This window comes from Strix aluco, chromosome 5 (assembly GCF_031877795.1).
Source record: "Strix aluco isolate bStrAlu1 chromosome 5, bStrAlu1.hap1, whole genome shotgun sequence".
NCBI lineage: Eukaryota > Metazoa > Chordata > Aves > Strigiformes > Strigidae > Strix > Strix aluco.
In genome coordinates, this window is record NC_133935.1 from 65,832,990 (window position 1) to 65,856,702 (window position 23,713).

A 23,713-nucleotide genomic window follows, 5' to 3' on the forward strand; every position below is an offset into this window, starting at 1 on the left:
CGAGTCACTTGGGGGGCAGGTGACAGTAAAAGGGAACATTGGAAATGTCTTTTCTGAAAACAGTTACGACGCAAACTGAAATAACTGATTTTCATTCGCTCCTCTGAAAGTCAGGCCAGCAGGAGCTCAGACGACGCAGTCCAACTGCCCACCTCGCCCCTTCCATCCTAGAAGAGGACCCAGAGGTGCAGGTGGGCTCCAGGCATCCCTGGGTTTCCTCCACACCCACTCCCCACCCACATCAGGCTCTCTCCTCAAAAGCCACTATAGACCTGAAAAGCCTTTATTCCTCATCGTCTCTGAACTGCTCTGCCCAATTTTCTTCATGCCCACCACTCACAGCAAGACTTTCTGCTGCTCTATTTGCAGCCACTGCTCCAAAAGCCAGATTCCTTCTGGCTCAGGGTCTTCCCACTCCTCTTCCAACACCTCCCTGGTCCAGGAAAGAGGACGTGGCAGTATGGCAGTGGATAGACACAACTTAATAATAACCATAGTCCTGCTGCCCTTCCTGTCCACACACAAAACACTTGCCCAAAGCCCTTCACTCTTTGTACCAAAGTGAATACAAAATGAGTTTTTAAGATTGTGAATGCTGCAGGGCAGGAATCCTCTTACATGTGCTTAGTATAAAGCAGTTCAAACAAATACACCAAGCCTCAAGTGCTTTCATGAGTCTTACCATAGTTTCATAGTTACTCTGCTGAATTTTATTTATTTATTCATTTATTTTTGCTCCAAAGATAAAAAGAAGGTGCAGCTCCACAGGCAGCAAGCTCATTCAGAGCAGGAGAAACCAGGATTTCTTAAGGATTTGAATTTAGTTATGTGCTACCATTCACTGGCTCAGAATGACAAGTTAATGACTATGGAGAAAACAACTCAAGGGCATCAAACCTCACCTGAAAAAAAAACAAGAGAAAAATAAGCACTTCACTTCTGATTCAGGCACACAGAAATAGTGAGAAAAATAAGGCTGGACAGGGCCTGCAGATCTCAAGTCATTTACTAGGTACCTAGTGCTGGGAGAGAAACATTACTCCTGGCAACTGTTTCTCTAATATATTTTTACAGGCATAAATATAAGAGGATCCACACTGTTCATGCCTGGATCTCGCCCTGCTCTGCCTTGCCTTTTTCAAAATCACCTTCTAGGAGACTCCATAACGAAATTTGAAACTCCCAAATCAGTGGTGTTTGTATCACCTCACTCTCCAGAAAAAAATCACTAACCCAACATTATCAAACTCCAAGGGGTTTCAAAACAGCTTTTATAATAGACAAAAAAAACAACAACAAAAAAAATCCTACTACCAATAAATTGTTTAAAGAAGCTAAAATAATAAGTAGATAAATAATTCAGCATAACACAACCACAGCCAAACAGTAAAACATTAACATTGAACTGGGCAGTACACAGCTGAGTAAGAAGATGACCACCTCAGTACTTGATAGAAACAAGTAAAAGACAGCAAGCACCTTCCACAGAGGAAGAGGTTTTTTATGAAAGAATGAGAGAACTAGCTATAGTAGCACAACTACAGGACATCACAGCTACATAGTTAGTTTTATCCTTTCCTCCTTTAAGAGATCCTTATTCACATATTAAGCCTTGCCCCCCAAAGACCTGTTCAAAAAATTATCTTAACAGTTCTACTAGTTTTAGATTACATTGCCCTGTGTTACACTGTTGTAGGCATTAGAAACCACTCTGATATAAGAAAATTAGCTCCAAGATACAAAAATATATTGTTCTATATTTCAAGATGCAGAAGTAACTTTGTTAGTCTGTTTTTAAAGCCAAGAACTATAATCCTTTGCTTGCCATTTCCTACCACCATGGGTTAGTCCATGGCTGTGCATGCATTCACAAAGACTTTCAAAGGTATCCTCCATGTTTTCCAAGATTAAATTCCTTTTTGAAAGGAAATCTCACTCAAAACATAACTGAGTACCTGACTCTGCATTGCTGCAATCAGTTAGTTAACATTTACAGAGAGATAAGACAAGGAAAATGAACATCCTATCATTGCATCCTGATGACTGTGAACTAGAAGACAACTTACTGAAAACAAAAATTTGAAAACAACTTTTCAAAGTGGAATATCTCCAGTTATCACCTTGAATAACAGAAAAGCAAATTCTAAAGTTAGAATCATGAAATAATGATAATTAAACTAACTCAGAATAGCAACAGCCAGATAAAGTACAATTTATGAGATGTTTGCATGATGCAAAAACTATGGCTTGCACAAATGCAACTGATCCCACCCTGATCTTCTAGACATTGTTGACATTTAAGAAAATAGTCCCTTCAATCTTTTAAGTGTGGAAGACCATTTTCATAATGCCTAATTTGTTATTAGCTCCAAGCGTGTTTCCAACATACTTTCTATACCAGCTGCAGGCGTTTTCACTTATAGGACTCTGCAAAATCAAATGGTTGGCTTCAGTTTCTAGGAACAGCACTGCAGCCAAAATTCTTTAAAAGATGTTTGTGCATCTACCCCAGGCATTCATTGTTCTGAAATCATTAACACAATATACTTAAAATGGATCAATCACCAAAATAGGACCCAGACAGACACTTAGTCAAGGGTAGAGTTAACCTTTTCATCAAGAAAAAATGCATTTTCTCAAAAAAAACCCAAACACCCCAAACCAACAAAAAAATTCCCACAAAAAAACCCCACAAAACGCTTATGATGTTCCCAAGATGTCCCCAGTCATGGACTGTAGGAAGAGTATATTAAATTCTTGAAGACTCAAGTCAGAACAGTCCACCTTGGCACTACTCTTATGTCAATGATGAGACCCAAGAGTGTATGCCTACTGTCTTGTCTTGATAACGACACATCATGGGGGGAAGGCAGTTCCCTCAGAAGGGCGTTTACAGGAGTCATAGGTTTACCAGGAGTAATTCTAGCTTTGGACACCAAGACAAGAGAGGAGGGTAGTCATCAGTGCACATGACCGAAGATGCCCCTCACAGGCATATTTCTGCATTACCATCAGTCTCCAAATGGTTCTCCACAACAGTTCTGTCCCCAAGCAGTGAGGACGCAGGTAATGTATAGGCTACATTGAAAAAAATTTAAGAAGAGACACTGGGTTACCATGGGACAACTGCTGCCACTGCCCCTTGGTAAGTAGAAGCAAGGAAGAGGATACTTCCACTGCTCCATCCATAAGGATAACTGGGCATGGTCAGCTGGGAGATGCCTCCAGGCTGCTGAACAAACATGGGAAGGAGGGAGCCTGCAATAACACTAGTGGACTTTTATAAAAGACTTGCAGCAAAATAAAAATCTGCAGTCATGGTGGAAAAGTCTTTGACAAACCTCAGGAGAGACAGCAGGCAGTTGGTGAGAACTAGAAGAACATTGAAAGTTATCTCATACTAGAAAGAATGACACCCACATGCAAAGAGGGCAGAAGGAGCTTGATTTTTCAATGTTTTTTACACTTAAACTGTCAGATTCTGTTCCGATACAAAGTATTATTCCTTTACTTTAATATTTTATGTTCTAATAGCATCCATATTTCACAGGCTGGAAGGCTGCTGTTGTAGCCATTTAAAAGAAAATGTGGGACAGTTTCACCTCACGGCTCTGGTCAACTCAACCCCATCATTTAAAAATGGATATATATCTCAGCCTTGCTATCTAAATTCTCCTCAAGGAGCCCATCAACAGTCTCTCAACTTTCTCATTTTTATACTGACTTGCTACATACACATGCACAACTCCATGTCAGCATACCAAAAAGATCGTCTTGTGCATCCTTATTTATATGTCAACACTTACATCCTTATCCATTCCCAAGTCCCACATAGGCACAGAGAAAAATATGAAATAGCACAGATAAGTCTACCATATGCAAGTGTTCTTTAAGGAGCAAATGTCTGTATTTAACTATTAAGATTTAATAAAAAAGAACAAAGTCACCCACAACCTGTTCAGTTCTGAGCAAGGTCAGCAGAGGTGTGTACCTTATTTTCCTCATTGATATTAATGGAAACAAGTACTCTGAGCCAGCACATACACCTGATCTTAAACCCTGTGAACCCAGACACCATCTAATCTACTACCAGTTTGACACCATGCAGATAAATGTCTCAATGAATTGAGAAAGCTGTTCCCACTTTTCTATCTGAGAGAAAGTATTTATCTCCAGTTACCTGCCAATATCATGAATACATTTTTGATGAAAAATGCAGCTTTACACATTTAAAGGATGGAATGTGACCATTTTAGGCTTGTCCATTCTTGGGTACTTATGTTTCTTCAAAGAGAGTGACAGTATGGATTTAGATATACTGTTATGAAGGAAATTGATTACTGTGTTTTGCACATCCACATCTATTTTAAGTCTAAGCTGCAACTGACCTGTCTTGCCACAAGACAGTGACTTAAAACCATCTTACTCATCCCTTTGTTTGCTGCAGAAAGTCACAAACTGATGAGAACTGTGAAACCACAACATCCTGGAGAAAAAAACATCTGAGCAACAGATTGTGTTTTTTGGTCTATATTCTGCCCCAGAGCTCACTGAACTCTTTTAGGTAACATCAACGGTGGTGGGAAGACCATCAAAGCAGACTGTTTTGCCCCTGATAAAGGAGCTAACTCCCACGTTCAAAGCACATAAGCAATGTGAAAGAGAAAATCCAGTTCAACCAAGAGAGCTGAACTAGCTACTACCCCAGAAAGACTTGTGCTGAGAGGACAGACCGGGTAAATCCAAGTTGCCAAGGTAAATCCAAGACTGAAATGGCAGGAAAACAACCACCATCACCACAAAGAAATACTGGTATTACCAGATGCTAATAAATTTAGTGCAGTGGATCACCGACACAGAGAACCTCAATCCTACCTATAACTGAGGTAAAAACACCATAAAATCTACTTCTGAAAAATAACATTACAGCAAGATACAAGAGCACATCCTCCTCAGCCATCCAGACTTCACAACCATGCCAGCATTGCTCCTAGCAATGCAGTGAAACAACACATAGTTTAATCCACTTTGAAGAAAAATGTATTTGGCCTATGTGCTATCAAAGGCTCAGACGACCTTCATTTCCCACTAAATCCTCCAGTCAGTGATATTGTTTCCTCATTCGAGACATAGTTCCAAGTATACACTTTTGTTAAGATTACCGGTATTTTGCCAATCCCCAGAGGGACCAATGAACTCAAACAATCCTAACTTTTCAAATTACATTCCACTTTGTGTCTATGAAATTACTACTTTAAGACTGTAACTGAGGGATACTGGAAAGCAAGCTCCCTACAAAAGGGAACTAAAACATATTCCACATCATTCACTTCCCCTCTGTTTCCCTTTTCAAGATGGGTGGAAAAACCTTTCTATTCAGTCAGTGGTCCCTTCCCTCTTGAAAGTCTCCTTTATTAACACAAACACCAGGGGCACCCCATCAATATAGTTATTGAGGTCCCATACCCTTCTACCCCTCATCCCTCAACCAACATACTGGTCTACTTTTGTTGTATTTCACTATTCAGCAAAAGGGAATGATGTGAAATATCTACCCACAGATCCTTCAGCCATCAGTCAAAATGTTTTCAAAGTACTTCAAGCGCTTGACCAGTCACACAAATCCTTCACACGGTAGCTTTAAGTTCATCCCAGAAGAAGCCAATCAAAAAAAAAAAAAAAAAAAAAGGTGATAAGGATCATCAACTATCTAAGCTACAGTTTTGTTTAATTCTCCTATAAAACTGAGGAGACCAAACACTACAAGGACTTCAAGCCCTGGAATCTAACATTCCAGACAGAAAAGACAAGTAAAACATAAAAATAGAAAACACTCCAAAATTAAACACAAAAAAACCAAAACCAGGAAGACCAGACACCCTCAGCTGAGATGATTAACTGAAGAAATGGTGGGTTTGAGACAGAAGCCAGTACTTTTAAGACTTCAGCAAGTCTGATACCTCCAGTATCAGTTTCACTTGTTTATGCAAGATTTCACATCAATTAAAGCTAGCTCCTCAAAGCCTTAAGATTAGAATCTATGTATCACTTAAAAAAAAAAAATCAGACAGGCTTCCATACAGAATGCTTAGACCATCCTCAAAGTTTTCTGTAAGGTATCTCACATTCATGCTGAATAAAAATCTCTTTAACAAGACTCAACCTTAATTCTGAGGGCCCACTAAAAAATTTACATTTGTCTTTGGCTAGTCCAAGCAAAACAAGCCAAATCAATATGCCTTATCAGTGATACAAGAGTGCATCTTAATTAAAAACTCATATCCAGACACATTAATGCATAACCCTGCAGCTAAGTGCCCACACAGATCTTGACTACATTCAAAGATTTATCACAACTTTTCAGAATTTGTCAAAAAATACGTATTGTGTGAAATAAAAGAAATAATTAGCAATCCTTCTCTCTTTATATTTTTTTCTCCCATTGCAAGATGTTTGCATGGAAAGATAAAAAAAAAAATCACTAAATTAAACAAGTCCATCATAAGCATATAATTTATTTTTGTTATTGGAAAAAGGGAAAAACAAAGCCATTCCACAAGTCAGAATGAAAAGGAGACTTGTGCTTCATATGAGCAATTACCCACTAGATCTAACCTCATGGGAAGATATTAAAAAAAAAAAAACACCCACCACAAACCAAAAACATTGTGGCAACTGCAAATTATTGAGCAACATCTTTAAGAAGGAATATGCTACCTAAAGCTTCAAGCAGAACAAAACAATTTTGTAGCTGTTTATCTACATGGATGCAGAACTGGAGATCCTTTAGAAGAAAGCTTTCCTTTGAAATAGAAGTAACTTCACTTTCACATATTTCAAGACACAGACTGCACTGTCAAGACACTTACCCAGAACAGACCACAGAAACCACAAGTATTAGCTGAGAAATGAACAGCTGTTCTATAACTATGCCTGCAGTTTAATTTCCTAATCTTAATCCACAGGCATTCAGGAACATTAGTTAAAATGCAGTTACATAAATAGCTTGATGTCTTCCTTTACAAAAGAATAAACAATAGTTATGGCAGTTCTCTTATATTCCAACCATAAAAAGAAGTAACATCAGATGGCCACCAACATTATTTGCAATGTAAAATGAGATAACCCTATTTTCTTAGTAAAAAACCCCATCATAGCCTATCTCCCTCAATATTAATATTCACTTTTGTTTTAAAAGGATAATAAAAACAAGCTTTGCTGAGTTAAGGAAGAGATACCTTTACAAGGAACAAAAAGCCAGTATCAACAGTGTTGTCTAAAAATACAGCAAGGGTCAACCATCAGTGTGGAGAAGTGTTCACTCCACAAGTGCCAAACTTTTAATAACAAAAAAAACATTTATTACAACAAATATTACAAACAACTAGTTTCAGTGATCAAAGAGTAAAACTTTACAAATATGCAAACATTGTAATTTCTGATTGTGGAGTGATAGATATTCCAGGTTTACAAACACAACATCTTTTTGTTTATGCACACTTAAAAGTGATTTCCAGTCTGCTTTATTTTCCATCAAATACAGTACATTTATCCAAACAAAAGCATGTACATTCAATATAGAACATTTTGAGCAATAGCTACAGTCCAGTTCCCATTCACAGTATTTTTAGTGCAATGCACTAACAGGGCCAAATATTTCTCTATCCATAAAAGTATTTTTACTCCTGATCTTGTGATCAACATTTTTAGATATATTTTATACAAAAAGTATATATGAACACGAGGCACCTCCCTAAGTAAGGGAGTGAACCTATATAAAAAAACCACAGTATTTCTTCTGATGTACAATACCTTTCAAATTGTAGCAATTTGACACAAATCACTAAACAAAATATTTTCTAAAAAGTAAAAAAATAAACAAAACAAAAAACCCACAAACCACTGACGCATGAAACCTGCCAAGAATTTTATAATGGTAGGCATGCAACTGTTTTACTATAATCTTGATTAAAAGGTTAAAAAAAGGTATCTAAAACATTTTCCAAATTATACAAGGTCAAGTGCTACCTATAGTGGTCATTCATGATCTTGGAGAAAAAACTTTCTGAGTTTCTCCCATACTATCCTCCCTTTTTATTAATATTTAATGAAATAAGCTAACATTATAAGTGGTTGTGCACAGATTGTCTGTCTATAATACATCAGCAAATATTTACTACCTTCATATTAACATTAGTGTGTTGATCTTTCAAAAAATAAACTGAAAAAATAAACTGCAACTATCATTAAAGTGCTTGTGTATAACTTTTTTAAAAAAATTAAAGAATAGAGGAATGTGGATATTTTTGTAAACTTCCTAGATGTTTACAAAGTTTTCCTATGAACCACATATGGAAACAAAATGGAGAGCTTTGAAGCAACTTCAGTACAGTGAAATTCAGAATGTCCCAGAACTGGGAAATTAGTCAATATGAACAAACTGATGTTATGGCAAATACTAAAAATTAGTACAATTCAGCCAATATACACTACATTGTTTGCTCTTATACATTCATTTGCAATAAATTTAAAACAGTATATAACACAACATTTGCCTAGGTAGAGTATCACAAAAAACTTAAGAGCTGTTCATCAATTAGCACTACAGGGAGGACCAGTATGCACGATGAGCTCTCTGAAGATGATTTCCTAAATGAGGAACAAAAATCTTCTTCCAAAGCTGCTGTTCATTAACTTGCCTCTGTACTTGTTTTAATTTCAGAAAGTTCATTCTATACTGTGTCAAACCTCAACTGCATAGAGATAACTGCTAATTTAGAAGCACATGTGCACTTCAACTACTTCAGCGTTATGGGAGGAGGCACTGTCCTACGAGCAGTCAGAATGGTTATTAATTTAGTAAGAAAACAACAGCTTATGAAAATATTTCCCCCTTATAGTACCACCATCAAGATATTAGCGGTTCCAACAACAAGCTAAAGTCTTTTTCATTCAAACGAACTCCAAACTTTCCGAACATCATTTGAACCTATCTGAGGAGAAATGGGAATAAATTAATACATTGAGTTTACCCATATAATTCCATTTTAAATTACACAACATAAATAATTTATAAGGCTAAATTTTCAATTCTTGATCAAAATGCAGAAGTCACTTCTCCTCTTAAATTCAGCATAATTCAGGGTCCAGCTCAGTTAATTTTTGAAGTTCCGTCCCACTTAGCTAGGATTTGTTACAAAGTCACAAAAGCACCAGATTACAATTTAACATATCTGGGTGTCAATTCACTACAAAAACTGAACTCGAATCAAATTACCTCCTGGGAAACAGCACTTCAGAGTTGAAATATAGAACAAGGCACATGTACTTGGTTTTCTTTTACCAAATATGCTAGAAAGATAATTCTAAATAAGGATGTTAAAAAACTCTTATAGGTATCACTACTGTCTCTCTTCAATATAGTTTTTTGTACAATCCCCAAACCTTCAGGTATCAGCCAGTCATTCTGAAATACAAACTGACCGCATACATACGTTATTTCCTTTTTTAAAAGGTCCTTTTAAGAACAGGCCATCTTTAACATGAAGGCTATAGAAAACTGAGAAACTACAAATACAGCCCCTCCAAGTTTAAAAAAATTCCCAGAGTACCATATAAGCAGAAGTTTAGAAAATTCTCGCCCAGACTTCTACACATACTTAGGCTTAAACCAAAAAATTTTGATGAGACTCAAACATTTAAAAAATAAATGACCAGAAGTCCCCAAACCCATGCTTATATAAAAAAGCATTAAAATAATCAAATCCTAAATTTTATAATTTTAAAGGTGTTTGTATGCACCTAACTCATACTGATTTTAAATCAAAGCAATTAAGCATCCAAACTACATTCCAAAAAACTGTTCTACGTCCTTTTGTTGACAGGGCATAGGCAATACACATTAAAATTTTAAAAACAAACAAACAAAAAAAAAGCACAAATGGTAATTCCAATAAATTCATAGAGATTTTTTTCTGTCGACAACTTTTACTGTAGTACCTTTAGTACTTCAACTGGGTCACAGAGAGGTTAATTAACAGGTTAAGTTATTCAAACCAAACAAAAGTGTTGTTAATTTAAAAAAATTACTATTTTAGAAATGTACATATATTAGCTTGATTACAATAGATGCCTTAAGACAATTTAAAGAGTTGACTTGGTACAGTATAATCTATATTCTATTTCAACTTCCTACGATGACGAATTTAGAAGTTAACTCTTTTCCAACACAACTAAAAACAAAATTTAAGAAATAAAATTGACATCTACCTTAGTATTTAAGCCACTAAACCATAAAATCTACGGAAAAGTATATTTTCGGCAATAAATCAACAACAGCAAAAGAAAGGCAGTGGTCTTGTTTTGTAAAAAAAGACAAAACATTTTCTTTTTCCTCACCAGACAACAGCTTTAGATCTTGTACTTCTGCCTTTGGTTTTGTTTTCTTCAGGTGAATGAGATACATTTGCTTTGTGGGTTTTCTTATGATGTTCTAGAAAAGCTTTTCTGGCAAATGCTTTCCCACATTTATTGCATCGGTGCAGAGAAAAGTTTTTTGTTACTTTTACTTCAATGCCAACATCAGCTCCTTCATACTTTTTATTGGGAGAATTAGAGGTGACATCCTGTTTTGAACCAATCTGTTTTGTTTCATCCCTCTGAGGGCCTCTTTTAGTCACCTTATTTAGAACAAGATCAATTGGTTTTTTTATGGCTCTAATTTCTAAACTTGCAGTTATTTTCCCAAGGTAGCGTGGTGACTTTTTATGAACTACAGTTATATGCCTTATCACATCACGTTTGCGACGTGTTTCATAAGAGCAGAGTGGACACCTGTAGTATTTAACATAAATGTTATTTCCATCTGTGTGTAGTTCAATGTGTTTTGTCAAGTTCTGTTTAGAAGTAAATTGGCGTTTACATAGTTTACAGTAAAGCTGCTTGAAGTCAAAGCCAGCTGAAAGTTTTGGCTTCCTGGTTTTTTGCTGGCCACCTGCAGCAGATGCATTGGTTGATTTAGAGGTTGATTTAGTGGTTGATTTACAGGTTGATTTACTGGTTGATTTAGAGTTTTCAGGGTCCTGTTTAACTTTATTTTTCTGTGCTGACGGTGTGCTCTTTTTCTCATTTGAATGATTTGTTCCCTTTAATTCATTCTGCGGAGAAAGGGCAATGGAAGGGGGTGAAGGTTCTACAGAATCTGCTGGTTCAACTTTTACTTTTATTTCTGTGCCATTGGCAGTATTGTTGGGTCCTTTCTCTCTTTTAGAGTTCTTTCCAGAAAGAGTTATCTTGTGAACAATTTGCATGTGCCTTTTCAGCATTATTTGTGAACTATATTTTCTCTTGCACAGAAGGCATTTGCATGCAGTTAAATTGTATTCAGCCTTTGAAGACGACTTTTGTTTTCGGGTCTTAAAAGATTTTTTAGCAGAAACTGTATCCAAGAACAAAGGCTGCCCAGGCTTTGTAGCTATATCAGGAGTAATGGAATCCCTTCTTAATCCTCTATGAACTTCATCAAAATGCCTCCTTACGTTGGCTTTTGTAGCAAATGATTTATAACATACAGGACAACTTCTACCTAATGTTACAAGAACATTCTTATTTCGTCCTTTCGTGGAGCACTGATTTGGTTTCTTTTTTGTTTCTATGTACTTCTTTAGCTCTTCCATCTTTTTTTTGTGCACTTTTCGAATGTGCCGGCGTACACTGCGTCTGGAATGAAATTCCTTCCTACAAAGGCAACATATCAACTGGTGGCCGAAATCAGAATTATCCAGAGAGTCCAATTCAGGATTTACTGCTGGAGGCTGTTCTTCAGGAGTAGGTATCACCTTGTTTGTAACAGGATCAGCAGGAGGTAATTCTACAATCTCCCCAGCTGGGACTGGGGCTGGAGCTGAAACAGTCTTGGGTTGCTCAGTGCTGGGTTCCTGTATCTGTACTGGAGCTTGATCAGGGATACTACTACTTTCTATGTTCTCATCTGGGCTATCAGTCCTTGATACATATTGAAATACAGCATTCTGATTAGTTTCTATAGGTTCCAATTTAATTACATATTCTTGCTTATCTACCCTTGGATAGATTGCTTCCAGGAGGTCATTTATGGCTTGACTCTGTTTATCATTTATATCTGGGAGGTCTGTGAAAAAAGGCAAAGGTATTTTTAAATGATTTGGTAACTTCAAATTCTTTCAATTTCAAAGTATCTTTTAACTACTGTGTCAATTCAGTCACCAAATTTGCACAAATCCTGTATTTGCACTATATTTCTGACCATTTATACTTAGAGGCTTTGAGTAATCATTGTTATCACATCAGTACAAGTTACTTTTTTATTAAAAGCCAATATTGGAAGTACACCCTTCTGCAATGCTAATGCAAAAGTCACCTAAACTAAAAATCAGTTTGCCTGGAATTAAACTGATCTTTAAAAATCTGTATCAATTATAAAAATAACATCATACAACTGAGCTTGTTCTGCATGTGTGCAACTAAGCCTGAAGTATCATTAGAAACTGATTTTCCTGCTGCTGGAAACTGGCACTCTCAATAAAGGAACGTAATACCAGAAATAAGCTCTTCTCTCTGAATTCTTAACAGTCCTTAAAAGAGAATGAAACATCTGTGTAACCTGAGCACTGCATGAAGATATAAGTAGATAAGGAAGAACTTAACTTCTGGGGCAAGGAAAGCTTTTACTAATACCAAAGCAATTAACAGGCTCAGTGATACAGCAAGATACTAAATGTTAAGGACAGAAAAGTCCTATATTATCAGGGAAAAAAATTGTACTAATTTCTCAAAACAATAAAAACTGAACCAGAAGTTGTTTTAAGAAAGAATAACTTTCACTGAGGTTCACCAAAGGTCCATCCTGTGTTCTGCCCCGATACTGAGTTGGAGTAGAGTTAAAAAGCAAGAAAGAAGGATACAGGGATTCTCCTGGTTTGTCTGCTGTCAGTAAACTTCTCAAGCTGAGGTTTGCCTTTAAAGTACTGTTTCAATACACCTGGTTTCCAAAATGTTCATTCAAATGCTTTTGAAGCATTTATATTATTGGCTACCACAACATTAAGCAGTGTTTTTTCCTTTGTTTTACCAGAAATACTGATTATTTTACTCTCTGGCAATTTTTCTGGTAACTTCCTTTTTTATAAAAAAAAAAAAAGAAAAACAAAATGATTGTTCCCATGTACCTTCATGTCATTTGTGATTTTACATGCCTCAGTCATATCTTATTTTTAAATGCCAAATTAGTTCACTAATCTAGCTTCCAGCATGATACACTAAGCATCTGCATTGGCATAACTAAGAAGCCAGGGTGCTACAGCAAAAAGGTGAGGCATGGAGATGATACAGTTCAAAATTATCCACGATGATCTGAAGATGTGATTCCTGGTAACAGCTAATTAAAAACCCACACTTAGTCAGGGTTGTTCCTTCCACGCTGCCAGCAATGCATGAAGAGTGTCAGTACAAGAAATATGCTGGTTTGTTGCTTAGAACTCATCTCTTGACACAGATTTTTTTAACATCTTTTCCAGTCAGTTTCAAAAGGGACTATCTATATAACTTTTATCAAGGGTAAAAAGTTCTTACTATTTTATAGCACCTTTTAAGTCTACTTAATGGCTATGCTAACAGAATACGTCTCTAAAAAGTCATCAGAGAATAGTCTTTGGAATTTTTCATCATGGGGATGCTGAACTTTTATTCCTACCTCTTGTTCACTATCTTTTATTTATTGATAAAACTCCCACTTTACTCAATAATCATCATGCTCAATTTTATATAAAACATAAGTACTTATATAGTCTTATTCAGAGCATGTAGTATTATCCTCTTCATTTGCACCCCTTCTAGTGAACAATGAAATATGAAAGCTAACCAGCCAATTAAATGAAGGTTAGAATGTCAGGAGCTGGACGGGAAGTCTCTACTCAAGGTAATCTTATTTTGCTTAGAAACTTTCCCATTCAAGTCAGATGCTTTGAAAATACAACTTGTCCCTTTTCATACATAAGCTCTGTGACTTTCTGCAACTGGCCAAGCACACTCATTTAAGGAAGGTGACAGTACTAGTCTTTTCACCTTCTCCTTTACAACACTAGCTGACAAAATGTGGGAAAAGAATCACCTACGTAAATCTCTTCATTCCTAATTTTTGAAATACTGAGGCAGGAAGGCATTCATCAGGAGAGAAAAATCCTCATTACACCTATGTTGATCTAGTCAAGAGATCCAGATAATTAGAAAGCTTTAAAAAACATTTTTGTATTCTGGCACATTTCCAAATTATTCAGCTTTACTCAGATCGACAAAAAGTCATCACTGGAATGAGACTTCAATAAATTTATTTTTCCACAAAAATATACTTCTTTATTTTTTCCTCATCATTTAAGTTACTTTCTTTTAATAATAAAGTTTAATTTCTACAACAGAGGTGGTCGGCTAGGTGTGATCACGTAGAGTATCTTAAAGCAGTGTAAGGTGAGGTGGTGGCAAAATTAGTCTGCGTTTCAGAATGAGTAAGACTAAAGGACTGCATCCATGACACTGAGTGCTTCCCAAGCACAGGAGAAAATTACAGATATTGATCCAAACCACTTTATAGGATCCAGCTGAAGTCCATCAGAGCTATGCTAATCTAAAACTGAAAAGTCTTGTTAGATCCACATTTTTCTATGAGATTCGTTTCCCAGTCCTTTGGCAAAGAGGGAAAGACAGGAAAGAAAAAGGGGAAGGAGGAATGAAAATTATTAACAGTGACACTCTTCATTGAATGGTTGGATTTATAAACTAGCTATCAAATTAAGACATTGACATAGGTCTCGTTGCTAATGCATATTAAGTCAGTGCTGTAGCTTCTTTACTACCACAAAAGTTCTACTACCATAAAAGATCTACATATTTGAAATATTCCACTTCTTTTTTTGCATTTTGTTTCTGGTGTGTTTGTATAAATGGTACAGAAAGGTAAGTTTCTCAATTCAGACAGCTTTATTAAATATTTCAATTAGTAAGACTTACTATCATCCATCTGGAGACTTGGAGGACAATAAAACTTTTTATGAGTAATTAAATTTGGTAATCCTCTGAAGAGACTCCGGCACAATTTACACTCAAAAATGGTGTCCACATCTTTTAACAAGATATGTTTAAGTTGTTTGGTTCCTGTAATAAAAGAAACGTTACACTTAAGGAAGGTTTTCTGTTCATTTTTTAACTCACATCATCCCATGAAAGTGGAAACATTTTAAAACATGACAATTATAACACTATTTTATCTTGTGTTAATGCTACTTCATTGCACTGTAAGTTTGATGATACATACTCCATAGTTTCATACATATGATGATACATATGTAATGACACATACTCCAAAGTTTCACTATGAAAACAAGACTAGTCTGGAAAAAAAAAGTCAAGGATTACAAACATTACAGTTTACAGGGAAAGCACGATGATCTATGATAAAGACTAACAGCTAACGTTAGGAAGTCCATACTACATTATCTGGTTGCTGCAATGCCCAACAGGAAAGAATAAGCACCTAGCACATTTAAAGAAGCCTGCAAAATTTTTTCTTTAAGCTTACCCAACAGTGCTAAGAAAACATGATATATACAGCTATTTCATGTAGAAACAGCACCTGGTAAGAGCATACAATAAAACAAAGAGAATAAGTAACGGAACAAGAAATGTTACTACGTCTAGATATCTGACTTAAGATCAAGATGATGATACTTAGGCAAGAAAGTAGAACTGTATACGTATTTTCAGCCTGCTGAAAAGAAAATACATGTAATTTAAGTCAGAAACTTTTCTACTAAAACATAGGCAGTGTCACAAAATACGTAGGTTTTCCAGACTACTATACATTGTATATTCAAAAAAACCCCCACAAAGATAGATTCATCTAGCACTGTTGATGTATTCCAGCTCCTGCCTTGCTTAAAGAGCAAAAGGATTCAGAGTTTAAGTTACATTCCAAACCCACTCCTTCACTTCTCATCTAACAAAAATTACAAACATAATACCTACAATTAGCAATGAATTACAATTAGCAATGAATTACTAAATGATGAATACTTACCTACTCCAAATGAGAAAGAAACACTAGCTAACCAAATTCAGCTGCCTTCTCTATCTTGATTTTTTCCTTATAATGGAATTAATCAAAATTAATCCAACAAGCAAAAATGTAATGAAACTGGACCAAGAATAAATAATACCAGACAACTATGAAACAGCATCAAGACATTCTTCAAGCTGAAATAGAAGTTCAAGTTTTCTGTCACCACAGACACTTCTCTTAAGAATTCCTTTTAAAGATCAAACTCAGTCACACCGCAGAACTATTTCCCAAACAAAACTCTTTCAAACCTTAATAATTTTATAACAACTAATAGTTCTTCAATACAAGTGGGCCTTAGCAAGACAACTTTTCATTTCTTGGCATGATAGTAGTACTACAAAATTTTTTACAACTGAGTATTAGCAAAGCACAGTGTCTTCTCCTTCTTTAACAAATGCTTAAAAATGGAACCCAAACTCAACTATCTGAGACTACCGTCCAGTTTCTGTCCCCTCCTATGCCTTTCCTGGGCCACAGCCCTAGTCTCGTATCTTTTCCTCTCACTGCTCTTTCTTCAAGTGTTACTAACCTCACCATCATCTGACCTGTATTTTTACAGACTACTGGACAAATATTTAGATTTAGTGAAAACCCCAAATTTAAAAATTGCACAGAGTTCCCCCAAAAGCAAGTTGTTTACTCAGATCTCACCAAACAGCATTTGAATTTCTACATATAAAGAAAACCAGTGACAAAAACCCAGGTGAACAAAACTGAAGATGCTCCATGTAGATAAATTCCAGTAAGTTACCAAACTATAATTCAAACAAAAGGCCTCCAATTTGGTGATAGGACACAATAAAATAAAATTTGGCCATGCTGTTGATACATGCCCTAGCCACAAACCCCTCCCCCAAACAACAACAACAAAAGTCATCTATTTCTCCAGCATTTCCCAATCAAGGGACACAGAAGTCCCTCTCTCTCTCTCCTGTTATACTGATATTTCAGTCTCTTTCCTTTCAGGACTGAAATGTTTTTGTCTAATCCAAATTATTGGGCTTAAGAATTACTGGGTGAGATTAAAGGATTTATGACTGGAGGTCAGACTAGATGACACAGCACTCACCCTGGCTTCAAACCATCTTTATGCAACTATGAAGCTTTTCACTGGTGGGAGTAAAAAAAAAAAAGTCATTTTGAATTAAACTGTAGACCTTTAGGGAATTCTGAAAACAGCAAATAAATTTAAAACATCCACTGGTTTTGTGGATGCAGCAGGCAGAGGAAATAAAGTAATAATCATCTCCTTCACCAAATGCAGATTGTGGCAACAAGCAGCCAGCCTTCTACCAGCATATGCTGCCTCCAGCCTACTGAAGCCTTCTCTATTTTGTAGTTACATCTAGTTGGGACAGGTGATACTTCAACAAATTCTATTAATATTTGTAAATGATGTTGTTGTAATAATATCATAGTTGCAATAAATCAGTACAGAACATTGATTACTGCGAACACTTCTCTGGTAGAAATGCCAGTTTATACCTTTAGCAAGCAATTTAATTTTTAGAAAAAAAATTTAGATTCAAATTAATTTGTTATTCATGCTTTGGATGACAGAAGCTTCTGCTAAAACCACTTAAATAGTTATGGACAATACTCTGGCTTTAATCTCTATTTCTTTACCACAAGCATCAAAAGTTTCTTTCCATAATGAAATGTTGCTTATTCAAAACTAACCAGTAAAATCTTGGTACAAGTCCTTTTGCCTTCTGTTCAGCTGCCCTGGTGAAGATGGCTGAAGATGTCAAGGTAAACTATTAGTTTAACACCTGTCAGCAAGGACAATCTGGAAGCAGCCCAGAGACGGAGTACTAGCAGCTAGTTTGTGCTATTACCAGTAGAGATTTCATTAATCTGCTTCAAGCAAAAGAAGGCTGCCACGCATATCTGAGGCCTCAACCCAACTAAAAAAGGTTACTAATGATCGCTCTCACATCCAGTTTTTCTTCTTGTATTAAGTCGTTGAAACGCTAGTGGAGAACTTAAATACTGTGCCCTTTTACAAGACTCAGCCCAGACATGCATCCCATTACATAGCAGAGATGATTTATACATGAAACATTTCACATATATATAACAGCTCTATGTGGAAAAATCTAGAAACGTAGAGATAGCAGCATTAAAGAGATTGTTTTAATTTCTGTAGTAACTGCTGTGTTCTTGCACCAAGGGTTGTGAAAATAAAATGTTCGTTTGCCATATCAGAAGCATAGAAACAGCTAGAAAACATTAAATATTTCAATCATTTCTGCATGCTCACCCAAACGCTCAGTTGTTATTCTCAGGTTCGTTGCTATGTACTGCAACTCCCGAAAACAATCAAGGAACACCTTGATAAAGCAATTCTAAAAAGTTCAAGGCAAACATTAAATTTTCTCTTTATCTCAGGAGATTTAGGATAAACTCATTAATAACAGCAGGAGGGATGACACAACAAACAATTGAAGACAACAAACTGATTTTTAATGTTTCTGAAAGATAACTATACAGCAGGAGCTATATCTTCACTACTTTATATGAAAACCCTTATTAAAAGGAACAGTGCCTAATTCCAAAAACCTACAAATAGTTTGCAAATATGTAGAAAGTTGGGTGTTGGTTATTTTACTACACTAAATATACATAACTCTTATAACAAGGTAATAAACTTCTTTCTTAAGTCAGGTATAGTTTCATACCTGATCGAAAACACTCAATGATTTGTTGAATACCGGATTTTGATGTTTGCAGAGGCTGCTGTAATAACGGAGGATCACCAGGTTCCAACAGATGCACTGAAATATATAAAAGGATAAGAAACCATCAGAGAACACTTAGGTGACTTTTATGAAGTTACAGATTTCTATGCATACAGTAAGCTAGGTAAAAAGAAAGGCCAGGGCTACAGTAAAAGTCAAAAATTCAATCTACACTGAATTAAAAAACAGTCAATACTGAATTTTCCAGCCATGATACCTTCTGACAGTTTGCTGTCATTTTGATTATTTGAAGAAAATGTGTATTCAAAGCTATGTGTATCAAACACAAAAACATATAAATATATAAAACCAAATTAACTCACTAGAGTTGCTAGTTAAAGCAATTCCCCAGAACAATCTATTTGACTCCTATCATTGAAACCGAAACAGATGTACAAAAAAGCATTACCAAATACTGCACTTCACAGCATACTATGCGATTTCAATGTTGCATATGCACACCTAAGCAGTGAATCCAAATTTATAGTGATTATCAGAAAAAAAGCACAAGCATAACTATGAGGTATATACCAGAAATAGCTATTATTATATTTTTAACCAATAAAACCACATTCAGGAAATGCTTCTTGTTCAAGAAAACTGCTGAATACCTTATTTTTGAAAGTTCATTCCACATCACAATCTTTGTAAACTCTATTGAAACTTGAACATTTATTGATCAGGATGATTATTAGTTATTCCAATATGCAGTATTTATGCATATGAAAATTAACAGCAATCCATTGCTGTATATGCATACAGCAATTAAGCTTTGCCCAGAGGGAAAACCGAATTTAAATGAATAAGAGCATTTATTCAGTATGTGTTTGCAAAATCATTAGTTAGGTATTCTTTTTCATTTTTTACTGACAAAATAACTAGCTTTGTACTTCATAAATCAGCTCCTATCTTATCCATTTGGTTTGATTTTTAACCCCACTATAAGGTTCACATCTTTAAATGAAGAACTGAGCATCTCCAAGACATTTATTTTTGACAAAGAGCCGTAGAGGCATAGTATAAAACTATTTAGAGATATTAAGTGCAAATAGATTAAACACATTTTGACAGCAAAGATGTTCTAAAAAATGTAAGGTTATAAATAAATTCAAGCTGAAAAGAACATCAGAAAGAAAAGCAGTCTAAGAAAGGGATGATAGAATGAACACTCCACTCAACTATGCTGGCCCCATAATATACCATTATATATACGAACACATAACAACCATTACAAATCAGCTAATCGTTTGGGGATCTCTAACACAATGACATATTGTATTCTACTAGCCTGTTCCCTATGCCTCAAAATAGTATATTTTGGTTTGTATACTGCCTCTAATATGCATGTGCAACACCCACTGACATCAAGAGGAGTGACATACGTGAAGCAGACATAACACATCACTGTTATTTGTAAGGCAAGAAAAGCATTTTAGCTTTTTTAAAGCATTAGAACAACTCAAAACCATTTCATCTTAAACACAAAGAAATGTTTCTACTAGCTGAACAATACCTACTCTCAAATTACATTTAATTAAAGGAGCATTAATCAAAGTTGCCATGCTCACACTTTCAACTACCAATTCCCCAAACTGATGTCCTTCTTTTCAAAACACAAGTGAAAGTATCCAAATAACTCAACAAGGCAACAAGAAAGGAACCAAATTTCCTTTTGGGCTACCAACTATAACAGCAGGCAGAACAACTTCAAAAAATCTAGCAAGTTGGCTGAAGCTTCAAAGTATTCATTATACTTTCCACCAATGGCACCTTCCATATCACACAGCAGTGGAACACAAACAGCCGTTTCAGGACTTGGGGGATTTTTTTTCTCCTCTGAGAATAAGATCTTCAAGTTCATCAGAGCTCACCAGAGTAGGTGAATATTCAGATTTTTTTGTAAAGTGATGTTTCTTGCAATCTCTTGCATTCGCAGTTTATGTTTTTACTTTACACCTACTCTGGTGAGCTCTGATGAACTTGGAACTTTTTGGAAACAAAAGGGCCAGTTGTTTTACACAATTTCTTGCATTCCTCTGCTTACTGCATACAATGCCCGTGCGGTGGCTCAGGGATTACTGCAGGAACTAAGAAATTACCTTCCTGAAATAATTTTAACATGACAGTTCAAAGATAGCAAAAAAACATTTCCAAACAAAATTCAGAAACTTTTTATATCCAAAACCGTCACTAATGATGCGCATTAGCAACATCACAACAGTTTTCACAAGGCTTTAAGGAAAGAGATAAGTAAAAGAGCCAAAGCATCACACACCACTGTACCTGGTTCACAGCATCCATGGTGATGGTGGTCAGTCTGACAACACTTGTCCCTTAGAGGCATTTTCCGTCCGCAGGACCTACTTTCCTTCTACATCCAGCAGCTCGTTTCTGCTAAAACAAGCAAATTAACCGTCACCCCCGAAGAACCGGCGGCTCAGGACGGCGCTAACCTCGCACACCCACTTCCTACAACGGCACCGCCGGAGCAGGCCGGGAGGCAGCGGCACCCTTCGCGCAGGGGAAAGTTTCCATTGTTTACAGCAGGTCTCACAACGCCCTCTGCAACGGCCGCCGCGGCGAGCCCGGCCGCTCCGCTCCGCTCCCTCCCACCCGGGCCCCGCCACCCAGCGCGGCTCGGCCCGGCCCGGCCCGCCGCCACCTGCGCCTCGGCCGGCGGAGGACAGACCCCAGCGGAGGGGAGCCCCCGGCGGAGGAGAGCCCCCGGCCCAGCCGCCGTCCTCCCAGCCCAGCCCAGCCCAGCCCAGCGCCCCCTCAGCGAGCGGCTCCCACCGCGCCGCTCTCCCGCCGCCCCTCGCCGCGCTCCGTGCCCACCTCCCAGCCTTCCTCCCGCAGCCCCGCCACCGGGACGCCGTCCCTCAGCTCCCGCGGGAGCGGGGGAGAGCCGCGGCCCCGACAGCCAGCGGCCGCAGCCCGCCCGCCGCCGAGCCGGCCGCCCCCCGCCGCACTGCCGGAGCAGGAGCCGGAGCAGGAGCCAGAGCCGGGCGCGCCCGCCGCCCCGCCACGCGCGAGCCCGGGCGGGGAGGGGCGGGCGGCCAGCAGGTGACAGCGGGCGCCAAACGCCGCCGCCGGGAGGGGGAGGAGGAGGAGGAGGAGGAGGAAGAGGAGGAGGAAGAGGAGGAGGGCGCGGCGGGCGGCCCGCCGGGGGCGAGCCCCTACCTGGGAGAGGACGGCCGGCTTCTCCCTCCCCGAATAAAACTTTATTCTCCCCTGTCCCGCCAGAGCGGCGGCCGCTGACCCCGGAGCCGGATGGGCACAGGGGCAGGAAGTGACTGCGGCCCTGGCGGCGAGGGGCCGCGCACTGCGCAGGCGCCGCGCCCGCCGCTCCCCCGCCCGGGCCGCACAGGTGCCGGGCAGCGGCACGCGGCGGGGCGGGGCGGGACGCGCCGGGCGGCCGGGGGGTGGCCGGGGGCGGGCGGGCGGCCCGGCCGGGGCGGAGGCGCTGGGCTGCGGCGGGACGGCGCGGCTGGGCGCTCCCTCGCCGAGGGAGTCACGGGGGCGGCCGGGGGCGGAGCGCCTCGCGGCAGGGTTGGCCGCCGCGCGGAGGGCTCGGCGGGAACCGGCCCGTCCTTGCCCGTGCGGGGAGAAAGGCTCGCAGCCAAGCCCTGCCCGCGGCGAGCTGCGGAGCTGCCGTGAGGGCACCGGTGCTCGGACACCAGTGGGAGCGGCCACCGTCTCCTGAGGTGGCACTTCTGCCCCGACTCAGCCTGGTCTGCTTTATCACAGTTTTTTTTAAAAAAAAACACCAGTTGTTGTCCTAAATGCACCGTGAAATGGATAGATCAGTGTTTTCAATACCTGGAGAAAAAACTCCTGAGAGAGACTCGAGGGATGTGTGTTCCAAATACCGGGAAGAGGACGTCGGTGCGCTGTAGTGAATGGCCAGGCAGCCGGCGGCTCCAGACAGGTCCTTAGTCCTGGGCTCTCTTAGTGCACTTCTCTTAGCAGCTTGGGTTGGTGAACGCTTAGTTTTCGCCGAAGGAAAGGACGTGATTAAGTCTTCTTCCACTTAAGCAAAAACTGCTGTCGTTTAAGGAAAACCTTCTGTAAGGAATGTAAAGAATAAGCCCATCATTACAGAAAAAATGCTGAGTGATCGTACTAACATGGAAACGATCTGTCAAGCTTTGGCTTGCAACAGCATCACTTCTTAATGGAGGTGGGATTCATGGTTTCAGACAAAGGTTAAAATCAAATCTGATGTCTGTATTAGAGTAAGATGTCTCACGCTGTTTCTCAAATCAGACATGGAAAGAGCTTACCTTCTGTGACCATCAACTTCTAAGCAATAAAGTCTTTTAAAATAGACATTGATTTCACCAGTAAGTCTTTTTCCAAAGCAACAGGAGGCTGAATTCAAACTCCATAAAGTCTGTTTGGGTTCTGATAAATAAACTGGAGGCACCTTCACCGTCAAGAATGCAAACAGCCTAGTGCCAAGCAGCATCTTAACTCTGAAGTACATCAGAAGTCAACTGAAACCTTCATTTTAGGCAACCATAGGCAGGTGTCTGCCTATGTCCAGAGGTGCTCTCATCCTGAGTTTAGCTACATCCTCAGCTCTGCTGTGTTTTAGACACAGACTGGGAGGCTTAAACTCCACCCAGCCATGTAGCTGCATTCAGCCCATGTATGGAGTTTTACCCACTTGGGTAAAACTGCACTGGTCATGGGTAACAAAGTGCAAGTAACACAGCTGTCAACTCTTTTTCTGCACAATAGCCTACTGACTGTTGTACTTGCCCAAGAAGTAACGAACTTGGAGAATTAACATTCCCTACCTCCCAGGAGACATGGGTATCAG

General features: G+C 38.7%; 1 protein-coding gene across 5 annotated transcripts; it reads right to left on the bottom strand.

Moving 5' to 3' along the window:
* Positions 1-733: 733 nt before the first annotated feature.
* On the bottom strand, positions 734-22,169 carry ZNF800 (zinc finger protein 800). Of its 5 annotated transcripts, none has more exons than XM_074827661.1 (6): positions 22,069-22,169; positions 21,172-21,279; positions 18,829-18,924; positions 15,040-15,183; positions 10,399-12,148; positions 734-902 (listed from the first exon to the last, which is right to left on the bottom strand). In XM_074827661.1, exons 2-6 carry the CDS (start codon positions 21,230-21,232, stop codon positions 899-901), a joined length of 2,055 nt encoding a protein of 684 aa, XP_074683762.1. In that variant the 5' UTR covers positions 21,233-21,279; positions 22,069-22,169; the 3' UTR covers positions 734-898. The 5 variants fall into 5 exon arrangements, with proteins under 5 accessions (XP_074683762.1, XP_074683760.1, XP_074683763.1 ...); XM_074827659.1 differs by lacking the exon at positions 734-902 and adding an exon at positions 7,297-8,989; XM_074827662.1 differs by lacking the exon at positions 734-902 and adding an exon at positions 7,297-8,993.
* Positions 22,170-23,713: the final 1,544 nt, after the last annotated feature.